At 23.9% G+C, this 13,313-nt stretch overlaps 6 protein-coding genes across 7 annotated transcripts in view; 3 read left to right on the forward strand and 3 right to left on the reverse strand.

The window, feature by feature from the left end:
* Window positions 1-627, reverse strand: part of LOC108554597 (uncharacterized) — a 940-nt gene extending 313 nt beyond the window's left edge. The window contains exons 1-4 of the mRNA XM_017909927.1: window positions 495-627; window positions 289-421; window positions 106-226; window positions 1-18 (exon numbers count right to left, since the gene is read on the reverse strand). The exon at window positions 1-18 is cut by the window's left edge and continues 109 nt beyond it. Coding sequence (XP_017765416.1) covers window positions 1-18; window positions 106-226; window positions 289-421; window positions 495-627 — 405 coding nt within the window. The remainder of the gene's footprint in view (window positions 19-105; window positions 227-288; window positions 422-494) is intronic.
* Window positions 628-738: 111 nt separating this feature from the next.
* Window positions 739-2,031, forward strand: EMC8-9 (ER membrane protein complex subunit 8/9). Its single transcript, XM_017909947.1, has 5 exons — window positions 739-997; window positions 1,421-1,497; window positions 1,560-1,629; window positions 1,692-1,786; window positions 1,860-2,031. The coding sequence occupies exons 1-5, from the start codon at window positions 788-790 to the stop codon at window positions 2,029-2,031; spliced, it is 624 nt and encodes a 207-aa protein (XP_017765436.1). The 5' UTR covers window positions 739-787.
* A 1,578-nt stretch (window positions 2,032-3,609) lies between these two features.
* Window positions 3,610-5,846, reverse strand: LOC108554598 (DNA primase large subunit). Its single transcript, XM_017909929.1, is given in 7 exon segments — window positions 3,610-3,632; window positions 3,755-3,910; window positions 4,186-4,561; window positions 4,689-4,826; window positions 4,923-5,150; window positions 5,238-5,575; window positions 5,723-5,846. Coding segments are annotated over 7 exon segments (1,383 nt in total).
* A 658-nt stretch (window positions 5,847-6,504) lies between these two features.
* On the forward strand, window positions 6,505-7,313 carry LOC108554618 (nuclear receptor 2C2-associated protein). Its single transcript, XM_017909950.1, has 3 exons — window positions 6,505-6,590; window positions 6,766-6,856; window positions 7,035-7,313. The coding sequence occupies exons 1-3, from the start codon at window positions 6,556-6,558 to the stop codon at window positions 7,311-7,313; spliced, it is 405 nt and encodes a 134-aa protein (XP_017765439.1). The 5' UTR covers window positions 6,505-6,555.
* Window positions 7,314-8,042: 729 nt separating this feature from the next.
* Window positions 8,043-12,946, reverse strand: LOC108554629 (Sterol regulatory element binding protein). The gene is made up of 8 exons (XM_017909967.1): window positions 12,725-12,946; window positions 11,606-12,190; window positions 11,299-11,530; window positions 10,811-11,205; window positions 9,808-10,740; window positions 9,395-9,705; window positions 8,563-8,718; window positions 8,043-8,491 (listed from the first exon to the last, which is right to left on the reverse strand). The coding sequence occupies exons 1-8, from the start codon at window positions 12,822-12,824 to the stop codon at window positions 8,138-8,140; spliced, it is 3,066 nt and encodes a 1,021-aa protein (XP_017765456.1). The 5' UTR covers window positions 12,825-12,946; the 3' UTR covers window positions 8,043-8,137.
* The window catches only part of Las (lipoyl synthase, mitochondrial), a 3,087-nt gene continuing 2,535 nt past the window's right edge, over window positions 12,762-13,313 (forward strand). Inside the window, exon 1 of one of the 2 annotated variants that reach the window (XM_017909971.1) lies at window positions 12,762-12,825. The gene's annotated coding sequence lies outside the window, so the exon portion shown is untranslated. Of the gene's footprint in view, window positions 12,826-12,945; window positions 12,992-13,313 lie in introns of those variants that run through there. The other variant, XM_017909972.1, reaches the window with a different exon arrangement.

Here is a 13,313-nt window from a genome sequence, read left to right on the forward strand (position 1 = left end):
ACTATTTGTGCAAGATGCCTGGAAAAGATATATATTATGAATTATTAATAGGTATTATGAATTTAAAATTGTTCTTTCTATACAATTAAAATAAAATGAACCTACAACATTATAAAGAAGATTTGTAGAATTAATATTTTCCTTATTACTGTTATGAAAATTTGTATATATATTTTGTGATTTATTTATAAATTCAGTTCCTTCTGATAAGAACATTATTGCTTGCCTAAAAAAAAATAAATTTTTGTAAATAATTTAGAATATGAAGAATAATTTTAATAATAATACCGATGATAATCATGCGAAATTGGTAATCCTGGAATGCTCTCTGAATTATGAATGAGTTTATATATTGAATGTTTGTGTATTATAAAACGTTGAAGATTCTTAATAATGTTTTCTTTACAATCATTTCGTTCATCTGCAATAAATATATAATTAAATTTTAATTCTAATACTACTAAAAACATTTTGTTTGATATAAAAATAAAAACCTTTCATAGTTTGTAATCTATTCATCAAATTACTGTATTCTATAATTTCCTTTTTTTTTTCATTTACGAATCGTTCTTCGCGAACAGCTTTACTTTTATTCAAAAGTTCGATTACTTTTTCAATATTTTCCATTTTAAAGTATTTTAAAATATGAACAATTGAAAATAAAACATTAAAATATATTTTCTTATTTATTACCAACTCAATAAACGAATCACTATTTGTTAAACATGACTTGTTTATATCATAGAAACTATCGGCTACAAAATTTAGTGTTTGTTATTACAGAAAAATGGCCGATATCTCGTTCTCTAGTCGCGCATATTGTAAAATTATTTTACACGCAGCTAAATACCCACACTGTGCAATAAATGGCTTATTATTAGCCAAACAAGGCAATAAAAATGACGGCAAATCTGTTGAATTACGTATTGAAGATGTAATTCCACTTTTCCACATTTGTCTTCATGTTTCACCTATGGCGGAAGTTGCTTTGACAATGGTAAATATTTAAGTAACTTGAACATTCTTTAACAAATGATAGACTTTTAATTACTTTTGTAAGTTAGTAAAATAACTGTTCGTAAATAATTTTTTTATAAAATAATTATACAAAATATTTATAAAAACATTGTTTTTAAACATATAGTTATTAACCTATAAAAATTTGCATCAAAGATTTTTTGTAAATTTATAAATATATTTTTCTCACTATTCAAAAAATTTGGTTAATTTTTTAGTTAGAACGAATTATAATTAATTAATAATAAATAATAAATAAATAATAAATTATTTAATTATTTGAAATTTGAATTATAAAATCATGAATTTTTTGTAACACAAACATGACATGTATTTAAATAAATGAGAAATATATTTTTACTTGGTTAATTTTATATAAAAATACAAATGAAAATATTTTCAGATTGATCAGTATGCCATTAGTAAAGGTTTAGTACTAGCTGGTTATTACCTAGCAAATGAAAACATAAATGATTTAAGGTAATTTATTTTTTATTTAAATCTTTTGTTTTTAGTTATGATTACTAAATATTTTAATATAGTACAGATAAACCTGCTCACAAAATAGCAGATAAAATAGCAGAAAACTGTGGTTGTACTTTACTTGTTGTGGTAAGTAAATTTCATCAAATCAGATTTTTCCAAAATTTTCAAATTTTTGTTTACATTATTAGGTGGACTATAAAGAAATTACACACGCTATGGGTTCAAATCTATTAAGAGTTTCGCAATTTATAGATGGCAAATGGAAACCCAAAGATATAATAGAGTAAACAATTTAATATATTTTTTAGAAATAATTTATTTGTTATTTTTTTGACATGTTATTTTGTTTCTTGCAGTATATCATATGATAAAGGAGTAACAAATACAGATGTATTATATTCCTTACTAAAAGCAGAAGTATATAGAAATCTTGTTGATTTTGATAATCATTTAGATGATATTTCTCTTGATTGGCAAAATCGTAAACTGAATAAAATTATAGATGAGGTTATAGAAAAGTACAAATAAAGACATTTGATGAAAGCATAATGGTATAAAAATAAATCATAAACATTTTCAGATGCACTTAAAAATATTTAATGTAAATAAATTAATAAATAAGAATGCATTTTAAATTATTAATGTAAAATATTGATAAGAAAATACTTACCTATTTCACATTAAATTTATTAATTTTATTAATTTATTAATTTTACATTTACACAAACACTAAAAACAAATTATTTAAATTTATATTAAATCTATATATGATTTTACAGTTATTATTACATTGTTTGACTTATTATAAAAGCAATATCATTGGGCATGTTCGCATACCATTTTTGTTCATATTTTACTTTTAATTTCGCACATATTAAATATTTCAGCGAAAAATCATGCCGGTTGTTATTACGAAATCACGATAGCCATTAAATAATTATTAATAACAAATTAACTAGCATTAAATTATGTACAAAAATGATATAAGAATATTGCCTATAATTCCAGCTTTACAATGCAACTATAAAAGTTTACGAATTAATTACAGAAACTTGGTAATTTATTAATATTCTACAGCCTAATTGATTTATTAGGCGCACATAATCAGAGAAGGTAATTAATTTAAATACAAATTTTACCGCTTGTGGTCAGCGTCATCTATGATTTTGGATCCGAAGCTCAGAAAAGTAACAAGAATACAGAATAGACGAGGGGGTCATCAAAGACGTGGTCACGTGGTAGACAAGGACAGCAAATAGAAAAGAATAGAGTAGACTCGATAGTGAAAAATCACTAATTACCAAGATTCTGTAATTGATTCATGAACTTTTATAGTTGCATCGCAAAGTTGAAACTACAGGCAACATTCTTATACTATTTTTGTACATAATTTAATACTAATTAATTTGTTATTAATAATTATTGTATGGAGTGTTCGAACTGATGTTGAAAATACTAATGGTTTGTCGTTAATTACTTCTTTTTATGTCATTATTTTTAAACTTCGATGACCAATTATATTTATTCAGAATGAATCGCCTAACGTTCTTCCTTTTTATGTAATAGTTAATTTTAGTAAAAAATCGTGCGTTTTTCTAGAAAAATTCACAATTTCCGAAAACTGTGGGTGATAGAGCAATTCGATTACAGATTCGTTTCCAAGAAAATAGTCTCTATAAAAATCACTCAATAGATATTACAGATTAAAGGAAAAGTTAAAATTAGTTGGACAGTGGTATTATAACTATTAACTTATCACACATGAAATTCGAAGTCAGTACAAATTATACAATGACTTTTTGCTTAATTTATTGTACATATTTGCTGATGCAAATAAATATAAAAATAATAAAATACATTAGTTTTTCTTATTGTTGTATTTTGTAAAATATTTTTCTTTCTTCATATTACTTACTTTTATCTTTGAAAATTTGCAATATTTTTTAATCTTCTTTATCTGAATTTATATTTAAAATATTATTATTAATAATAAATTATATTATTATAACTAAAATATTATTATATAAAATATTATTATATTATCTAAATATTATTATCTAAAGTATTATTAATATCTAAAACAAGTTACATTTATAACTTGAATTTTTAAAGATCTAATTCAATTATACCTATTGATTTAATTATCTATTCTAATTTAATCATATAAAAGAAATAACTTGTCCTAGACATTTATTTTTTTAAATTATCGTTGAAAATAATTATGATGGTATAATATAATGATGAAATGTACCTGAATATGCATCTTCAAGATATTTACGACTATAATTAAAGTATACATTTGGGTGATTGAAAGTTTTATCTGTAATGCAGTTGTGTGTAATTTCATAATATTTTTTACATGCTTTGAGGTAAGATCTTTGTTTCAAAAGTTGTATTGATTTTATATCTGGAAAATTTATGTTTTTATGTATTTAATATTTTAAAGTGCATAAAACTAGCTGAAAATAAATATAATGAATTGAAAAATGGAACATGCTTTCAAGATAAAGTATACCTACAATGATAGTTAAGAATTAAGTTATGAAGCCAACTAAACAACAAAATCTTTTTAACTGACAAATTTTTTACATTTACAATAATCCAAATTTATCACAAGAAAATTAAGTAAATATTTTGTTTATTTAATATTTTAAATATTATTAGAGTAATAATAACATTTACCTGATTGAACCAATCCACATTTAGAAAGTGTTTGTCTAAGCAGATCAAATGTCATACATTTAAATGGGCAACCATGATTATCTCATAAACCAATAGTAGACTTGAATATTTTCAAACAACAAAACGATTTATAATTTGGTCGTTTTCCCTCTTGTCCATAGAGATACCGTATTCTATACCTATGCTCCTCAAAATTATTTTCATTTATGCTTTTAATAAGTTCATCTTTCCAAAATTGTAATGCATCACTTAATGTAAGACCTATTCCTTTAAGAAACAAGCAATATTGAACTCTACCACCATTTGTGAGATGATGATTTTTCTGTAATGCTTCATGAAGTAATCTCATACATAATGGATATGATTTTTGTGATAACTGAAAGAAAAAATTTTTCTTTTTTTTTCTAATTCTACAATAATGCTTAATTTTTTAGTACTTTAAAATACAGTAATATTATTATCTCTAAAATACTTTAGAAATAATATTTGTAATTAAAACATACCTTATCTAACTGATTAATAGATACACGTTTATATTTATCAACTTTAAAATGTGATTTACTAATACAATTTTGAAGTGTACTTAATAACTTTGTTATTCTTTCATCGTCATAAACATTTGACATAATTGCTCGTGAATACTAAAATGATATAAAATTTTTATGAGAACAACGTACATTCTTTTAGATATATTTACTCTTTTAAATATGTTTAATAAATTTTTATTACATACTTACTGCAAATCCTTTATTTAATTGCTTTTTAAATTCAGAAAGAATTATCCAAAATAATTTTGTTTCTTGCACATATGCAATACCATTTTTTAAAAATATTTGTCGTTTTGCGACTAAATTTATTACATTAGTAAAATATATTTTATAAAAATTCATAGAGTCAATATTTGTAGTATCAGAGTAGAAGGTTTTTAAATCCTTTTCAATTTTTTGTTTTTCTTGTTTAGAAATCTAGAAAAATTTAACAACTATAGATAGAGAGTAAGTTTTGTTATTTATGTATATAATAGTATACTAACTACAACACGTTATACTAACAAAAGGAAATTGAAATCCATTAATATAATTAAAAGCTTTTGTATCCTCTTTATCCAAAAAGGAAAGCTTCCATTTGAATAAATTGACTTCTTGTTTATAGAACCATTGTCTTTTTTCATATTCTAAAGAAAATGCTGATCTTAATATGAAATGTGATATACAGTCATTTCTCCTTAAAATCTGTTTAATACTTTCAGGAGATCCATAATTTGATGCATTTATAAGTTTTGCAAAATTAATTAGATTGTTTTTTTCTAATTCTACAAGTAAGGCAGCTCGACATTGTTTAAATGATTTTTTATAGTTTTGCTTTGATACTTTTTCTACTAACTCCAAAACTATAAAATAAAATTATATGTTCTTTTAAAATGATAACATTAAACATTTATTAAGAATCAATTATTTATATAATTAGAATTTTTATTTAAATACAATAAAAATAATAATATAGCACAGAAAGGTACTAATATTTATACACATATTACCTTTAAATCTATCAATACACCATTGATATAGTTCTTCTAATATAATGTATCCAGATGGTGGTAAAAGATACATTTGTAAATCATATAAATGTACATAATTATTAGTGTGTTGCATAACTTCCATATTGGACTGACATGTACTTGATGTATATGCTATATTTATTAAAAATTTTAATATATAAATCATATATTATAAATTAGAATATAATAGTTGAATTTATATTATTCAATTTTTTATATGTAGAATTACATATTATTTGTTCCATTATTACAGTCTAAACAAAATTTTATTTAAAAAAATTTATTTTACAATTATACATAAATTTTTTGCAAATTATACATATAAATTTAATACTTTATTATATGATATCATGTTTTATCAATTTATTTTTGTTTATATTTCAATTCATTTTTAATAAATGATGTAATTTAACTTCATCTATTTTAATATTGTTAAAATAATTTTATTAATTTTATACAATATAATTCTTATAATATAACAAATTTAATTTATTTTTAATAAAAATGTTTGTTAGATTTGGTTTAAAGTATCTTTTTAAATATATACTTTGCACAATTATTTACTGTATGTACTATAAATAATTGCTTAACTTAAATCAATTTATATTTTATATAATAATTGTATAACCTGTATAATCTGTATAAAAATATATCACTGAAATTTAATACAATAAAATAATTGTTATTGTATTGTGATAACTTCTCTTATATTTAATGAAGTAAAAGAAATTCTAAATGAAGTAAGGAGATGTGATCACTGAAGTAAACATTTGAGGTTAAATGGAGTAATAGGTTATCTTTATTTTATTGTGATGTCTTTATTAAAGCAATATAAATTCGAGTGTCGGTAAGTTATTATTTAAATTTTAATATATTTAATGTGTTTATTTTAGCAATATTTGTAAGTAATATGTAAAGCAAAATATTATACTCGATTGGTTACAATATCTTTCATTAGTAAGCAGATTAAAAGTTTCTTTCGTATAAATATTATAAAAAATTTATTTATCATGTGTCAATAGGGTCAGTTCAGTTTTAAATAAAAATAATCGATCTTATGGAAAAAATCACATGTTTGATAATTGCCCTGAAACTTGTTGGAATTCTGACGCAGTAAGGAAATATTTTTTATATTTTAATAAGAAGTAATAAAATAAATTTTTTGCAATTCTTTGAAGATGTATTTAAAGAAGTATAAATATATTAAAAAAATAACTAAATACTTAATTATTTATGTAATATATTTTGATTAGATTATAAGATTATTACTATTATCGTGCATATGTTATAGGGAACACCACAATGGATAATTATTAATTTTGAACAAGAATGTGAAGTAAAACTATTTGAAATTGAATTTCAAGGTGGATTTGTTGGAAAAGATTGTTATTTAGAAGTTGGTAATAGAGAAACAAAATTTCATGAATCATTTTATCCAGAAGATAAAAATACAACACAGATATTTCATTTAAAAAATCCTGCAAAAGCAAAAACTTTTAAATTTATATTTAATGAAAGTACAGATTTCTTTGGCAGAATAATCATATACAAGTTATCTTTACATTCGTAAAGTACAGTTAACTTTATTTTTTAAATAAAATAAATATTAAATTACGTATTTATTGTTAATACTATAAATAAAAGTTAACTTAGAAATGAATATAAACTATGAAGAGATGAAATGTACATTGTAACCAAATTTTTTACCCCATTTATTTTTTTATAAAATTATTCATATAATTTATTTTGAATATTTAAAACAGTCTATAGATTAATTAAATAATATTTAATTTAATAGTTTTTTTTAATTATAATGTAATATAATGTAATAAATAATGTATATAAGACATATGTCTTAAAATTAATATACTACTTTAAACAAGAGATGTTTTAAAAGAACTCAAATATATAATTTGTATAATTCATTTGCAATATTGTATTATACACGTATAAGCATACACAGTAATGACAAATGGATTAATTAAATTAAAAAATGATTATACAGAAAATGATAAATATGAAATTAAAACAAGTTATTACAAAAGTTTGTTACTAAAAAAAAAAATTTGTTCTTGTAGGTATTGTATTAAAATTTATATACAAAATCCTTGCACAATGCGCATTAATAAATGTAATTTAATGATTCTCAACTTCCTTTTCCTTGCATACCCAACTAATATATCACTAATTGTAAATCACATACCAATTTGTAAGTAGTGACTATTCTTTGTTATAAAGGCGCATTACTTGAAAATATTTAATACACCACATATAAGTGAAAAAAAAAAATTATATTAAATTTCTTTCTAAACCTTTTTTGCTTATAGCAATGATGCATAGAAAGCGACAAACTCGCGTTAAATACAGCACAGAGTACAAGGATTATTTAATATATCAGTTAGCAGAAATAGCTGGTCCTAGTTGTCTCATTAATTTATAACATTCTTGAAGTCTTTTCCTGTCACCCACTCTCTCAAGAGTTTTAGCAGCTTCTGCGAGCATACCTGCACGTTCTCCAGGGGAGGCCAATAATAATGCAGGTAAATGTCGACATGCTAAACACAAAGCTACTGCATGTTCTTTCTCACCAGTATATTGATCCTGTGAACGGTCTTTCCCACAAATAATTGAAGAACGGGAATTTCTATGATGTAAGCTGCGGTCTAATAATATTTGAGTTTTTACTGGTGTTGCTCCTGCCATTATACGTACTGTAGCTTCATAAAGAAATACTCTTGCTAATGTAGACTAACAAATAACGAATAATTGTTAAAAATTATGAATAATTCTTGTATTATTTAAAACAAATATAAACTTACTGGAATATGTTGACATAATTGTCTCAAACAAGCTAAATCGCGTTGGAAACCTCCAAGAGATACATTTGCAGTTACTTTTTCTAAATTATTATCTAATTCTTGCCAAAGTGTAGTTCGCATTTCCAATAGCCAATCACAAATCCATAATTGAGTAAGCTGAAAAAGATTGCACTCAATAAGTAAATTATTAATAAAATAAATAAAGATACACATTAAATTTTATTCATTATGTATCAGTTTATAAAATATATATTTTATCTATCTATGTATCTATTTATCTATATATTTATTACTATATGATGCTGAGACTTGCCACAAGAGTTGCACTGCAGAAGTATTGCATAGTTATATTTCATGCAATGCAACTACAATGCACACTTGTAACAGGTAAGCAATTGTATAAATATATGCATAGAAACATTCTTATTAAATATTTTATACTAACTAATTATGGTTAACATGCTTAATATTAACTGCTGTACACAATGTATTATCTAATTATTGGGTATAATGTTCTGATTTGATTAAACACTTATTTAGTTTTGTAAAAAAAAGTGAAAAATAATATTCATTTTAAACAACTAAATATCACTATTAAGATTAATTAAAAAACTAAATTAGGAATTTTAAGAAAGATTAGAAAAAAATTATTGTATAAATTAATAAATTATATGACATATAGCTCATAATTTTATTATTCCTAATTTCTTTTCTTTATTTAAGAGAAAAGTATAAATTTTGTATAGCAAAATTGTTATAATAATGTTCAATTGCATATAGAATTATAAAGATTTAATATTAACGTTATAAATACAACATTTAAATATCTTACCAAAACATTTTGTGATGACTGTTGCTTGCAATTATAATAAACTAAACACTGCTCAAGCAAAATTCCTGCTTGATCAATGAAACGTATAGAAGCTGATTTAGTAGTAGCTTTTGCTGCTTGTAAAGCATTTAAAACAATATGTGGCAGTGGACTAATACTATTGTTATTATTATTACAAAGCTGATAACTTTTCTCATAAGGAAATTTGCTTTCAACAATGCTCCATGCCTGTGAATCATCTTCTTTCAATCTCCAACATGCTGCTACATACATAACTGCTCCCCACCATAATCCAATTTCATCTTCACAATCTAAAACATTACTCTATCAAATTGTGTTCTTTTATCAAACAAAACAAAGGAATAAATTTAATGCTACAATGAATTTATTAGACAAATTTTTGTTAATCTTACGTGTAACTGTAACTTTGTCAGTACATAAAAATCCAGCATCTACTCCAGCAGAAGCCATAATAATTTGTCCATATTCTAATATTGAAGATAAATGTGAATCTCCTACAGTACCAGTTAAAATACGCAAACAGTACCCAATTAAATAATCTCTATATGCACGAGAAGCATATGATAAAGGATCAGCTTTGCTAGTTTGAGATGTAAATTCATTATCTGACTGTTCTCCATAATGCCATTTTTGAAATGCCAAAAATTTAGCACCTTCATCACTCATTATCCATTTCAATTTTGGTGGAACTGCACATGATGACAACAATGTGCGTGCTTTACCCAAGTAATATTTATGAATAAATGGAAAAAGTGACTGTTTGAAACACAATGCAACATTAATATATATTTCAGCTAATAATGATTTTGGAATAGTTTCACCAGTAGCTTCTGCATAATTCACTGCAGAAAGAGCAAGATATAATGTTCCATTCCTTGACCCTTCTGATAAATGTAAGCATAGCATATGCTGATAAATAATAGCTATTTCCATAGCTGATATTTCTGCTTGTTGTCGTGTAGTTTTTTCAGAAAACCATTTATGAGTATACAAAATCCATTTTCCAATCCATAATTTATGAAGAAGTTGTCTTATAATTTGCCACATAGTTGCAAGCCAAGCTTCTGTACGCGATGATGGATATAGACGACCTAAGTATTGCAAGCACTGATGTAAATCTCTATATGCTTGACTATATTCATTTTTTGATATATTAAATTCTGCTTGACGTCTCCATCGATGAAGTTCAAGGAATATTTTGCTATCAGAAGGTAATATTGGATCACCATATAGTAATAATCTACAAAGTCCACCAATTAAAAGTATACCATTTGTTAACCATAAAAATATATTACTCCAGAATGGATTTTCAAGATCTGACTGATCTAAAAAAAACTTACTATTATTACATTATATTATATTATATTATATTATTATATCACATTATTATTATACCTTGATAATTTAGAATTGTACGACCATCTAATCTTGTATTTATGTAATCAGAATTGAATCTTCCAACATTATTTATAAGAAGACCCAAAGGATTGAATGCTAAAAAAAGAAGCATAAATGCACAAAGAGTAAGTCTAGTATGATCTCTCATGCCTTGATTTGTAAGAACAGCTGTTGAATCGACATTTTGCAGAGCATCTGGATCATCTTTTATAGAAGTTGGAGATTGTGGAGATAATGGTGCTGGTGCTGGAGATAAAGATGGTTCACTTGAATCTGATCTTGGAGGAGTAAGTTCACCACATACTAATAAATCACGCAAATTTTGTCTTTGGGCAGCTAATTTTAATGACATATTTTCTGCTTTTAGTCTTGCATTTGAATTTTGAAGAAATCTAAAAGTTGTGTTGTTTGGTAAATATATTCATTAATTTATAGCACATATAATACATAACTAGAAAGATTAAACATATATGAACATAATATACCTAATATAATCAATAGTCTTTCTCAAAATTGCTGATTTATTTAATTTAGCATCTACTCCAACAATGATATTCTTCAATTCAATAATTTTATCATTAATTGATGTTCTATAACGTCGTTCTATAGCATTATGGGCACTACGTTTTACTTCTTTTACTCTTGGTACACCTATGTGTGTATTTGTATTTAAACGATTAATCTGTACTTTATCAGTATCCAATACAACTGGAATACCTAAATAAGAATTTAAATTTAATATATAAATTTAACGAAACTCTGATAATCTTATCAGTAAATTGTCATTCTTACTAGCAGTTAAAACTGTCCCATTAGCAGTGTTTACTAAAGTATGTATCTGATGGGGTACAGAAGTTGAATTAACAGCTTGTGATCCTCTAGAATAAACTTCTGATTTTATAAGTTTAGCTGGTAGAAGTAACTGTCTTTGTTGTGTTACTGGTGCTATTGTTACAACAGGTGATTGAACACTAAAATTTACATTTTGTGGGATTGCATATTGTGAACTAAATACAGTAGGTGCTGGTGTAACAGATATTCTTTGTGTCCTATTTTGTATAGATGTTATGTCTTGTAGTTGTGGTTGTTGTTGCTTTTGTTGTTGAGGTTGTTGAGAAACACAAGGAATTTGTTGTGTATTTTCTGTTATTGTTGGAGTTAATATTACATTTCCACTTGTTACAGATTTTATAATATTTGAGTCCTCAAAGTCATGAAATTCTTTGAAATCTTTTAACTCTTTATTGTTATTAAAGTTTAAAAAATCCAATCCTTCTGTATCCATGCCTAAAGGTTCTTCCAATTGTGACAATAATGCATCATCACTAAATAAATTTTCATTTTTTAATAATTCACTTTCACAGTTTGTAAGGAGGTCTGTAAGAAAAAAAATTCCAAATAATGCTTGAACATATATCAAATCAAAATCATAGTTAATATTATTTTAATTTTAATTTATATAATTAATAAAATATGTTGCAATAATATCATTAACATTAATGTTTATACTTTACAAAAAATTACCTCTGAATACTTCGTATTTTTAATAAACTAAATGTAAACAAATATATAAATAAACATTAAACATCTTTTAACTTAAATTTCAAAAGTAATAAAATGCAAATAAAACTGCATAAAATGCATAATAAAAGTTCAAACTATTACATTTTTTATTTAGCTATGATTTTTTTAAACGAATTATCATATACAACTAATGATATATAAGTTATTTCTAATAATAAAAATTGAAATATTCGTTAATTTTACCCGTAACATAAATCTAATGGAAAACAAATAGGAAATAATAAAAAGTAGAAACCAAAAATAAGAATGAGTTCTGCTATTATTTCCTAACAGCTCTTTAAAACAAAATGATAAAATTTAATTTGATAAATATTATATGTAACATACCATCGATACCAGTTACTTCATTCAAATTGAAGCTGTCGTTTGACTGAAAATTAGAAAAATCATTGTCTTGTGTTGTAGACCATCCTCCAGGATCTGCCATTGTGACGTATTGTTTATCAAATATTTAATTTCATTAAATAAATACGATGATTAAAATAAAACGAATCACTAATATGTCAAACGTAATAACTAACAAATTACGAACAGTCACCCGATCTTTACCGCGTCCAATCACAGAAGCTTTAAAGATCGGATGATATTACGTCAGTATGTGTTGCTAAACTAACAAAATTTATTGCAAAATATAGACGGATTTCTATGAAAAAATAGTATTATTAATAATTTTATTATATTTTTCCCATAAAATACAATATGAAACATTTTATACATTTTGTATTATTTAATTTAGTCTCAAAACTAAAAATTTTATAATTATTAATCTTTGAAAGTGTAATTGAAAATTTATTAAAATTAAAAGTAAAAATAAAATTTTGTAATAAATATTACGTAATATATTAGACATAAAAAATATATAAATATAAAATTGTTTATTAATATTTATTATATTTGAATAATAGAATCTTATATT

Source organism: Eufriesea mexicana, unplaced genomic scaffold (genome assembly GCF_001483705.2).
Source record: "Eufriesea mexicana isolate 0111107269 unplaced genomic scaffold, ASM148370v2 scaffold38997, whole genome shotgun sequence".
In the NCBI taxonomy this organism is placed as follows: Eukaryota; Metazoa; Arthropoda; class Insecta; order Hymenoptera; family Apidae; genus Eufriesea; species Eufriesea mexicana.

What these genes read in the sequence shown, in the direction of transcription:
- EMC8-9 (XM_017909947.1), top strand. Translation starts at nt 788, where the DNA reads ATGGCCGATATCTCGTTCTCTAGTCGCGCATATTGTAAAATTATTTTA. An exon ending in CGGAAGTTGCTTTGACAATG is followed by an intron (nt 998 to 1,420) that starts GTAAATATTTAA and finishes AAATATTTTCAG; the next exon opens with ATTGATCAGTATGCCATTAG. An exon ending in AAACCCAAAGATATAATAGA is followed by an intron (nt 1,787 to 1,859) that starts GTAAACAATTTA and finishes TGTTTCTTGCAG; the next exon opens with TATATCATATGATAAAGGAG.
- LOC108554618 (XM_017909950.1), top strand. Translation starts at nt 6,556, where the DNA reads ATGTCTTTATTAAAGCAATATAAATTCGAGTGTCG. An exon ending in CAATATAAATTCGAGTGTCG is followed by an intron (nt 6,591 to 6,765) that starts GTAAGTTATTAT and finishes ATGTGTCAATAG; the next exon opens with GGTCAGTTCAGTTTTAAATA. An exon ending in CTTGTTGGAATTCTGACGCA is followed by an intron (nt 6,857 to 7,034) that starts GTAAGGAAATAT and finishes CATATGTTATAG; the next exon opens with GGAACACCACAATGGATAAT.
- LOC108554629 (XM_017909967.1), bottom strand. Translation starts at nt 12,824, where the DNA reads ATGGCAGATCCTGGAGGATGGTCTACAACACAAGACAATGATTTTTCT. An exon ending in TGACAAAGTTACAGTTACAC is followed by an intron (nt 9,706 to 9,807) that starts GTAAGATTAACA and finishes GTAATGTTTTAG; the next exon opens with ATTGTGAAGATGAAATTGGA. An exon ending in AATTATGTCAACATATTCCA is followed by an intron (nt 8,492 to 8,562) that starts GTAAGTTTATAT and finishes GTTATTTGTTAG; the next exon opens with TCTACATTAGCAAGAGTATT.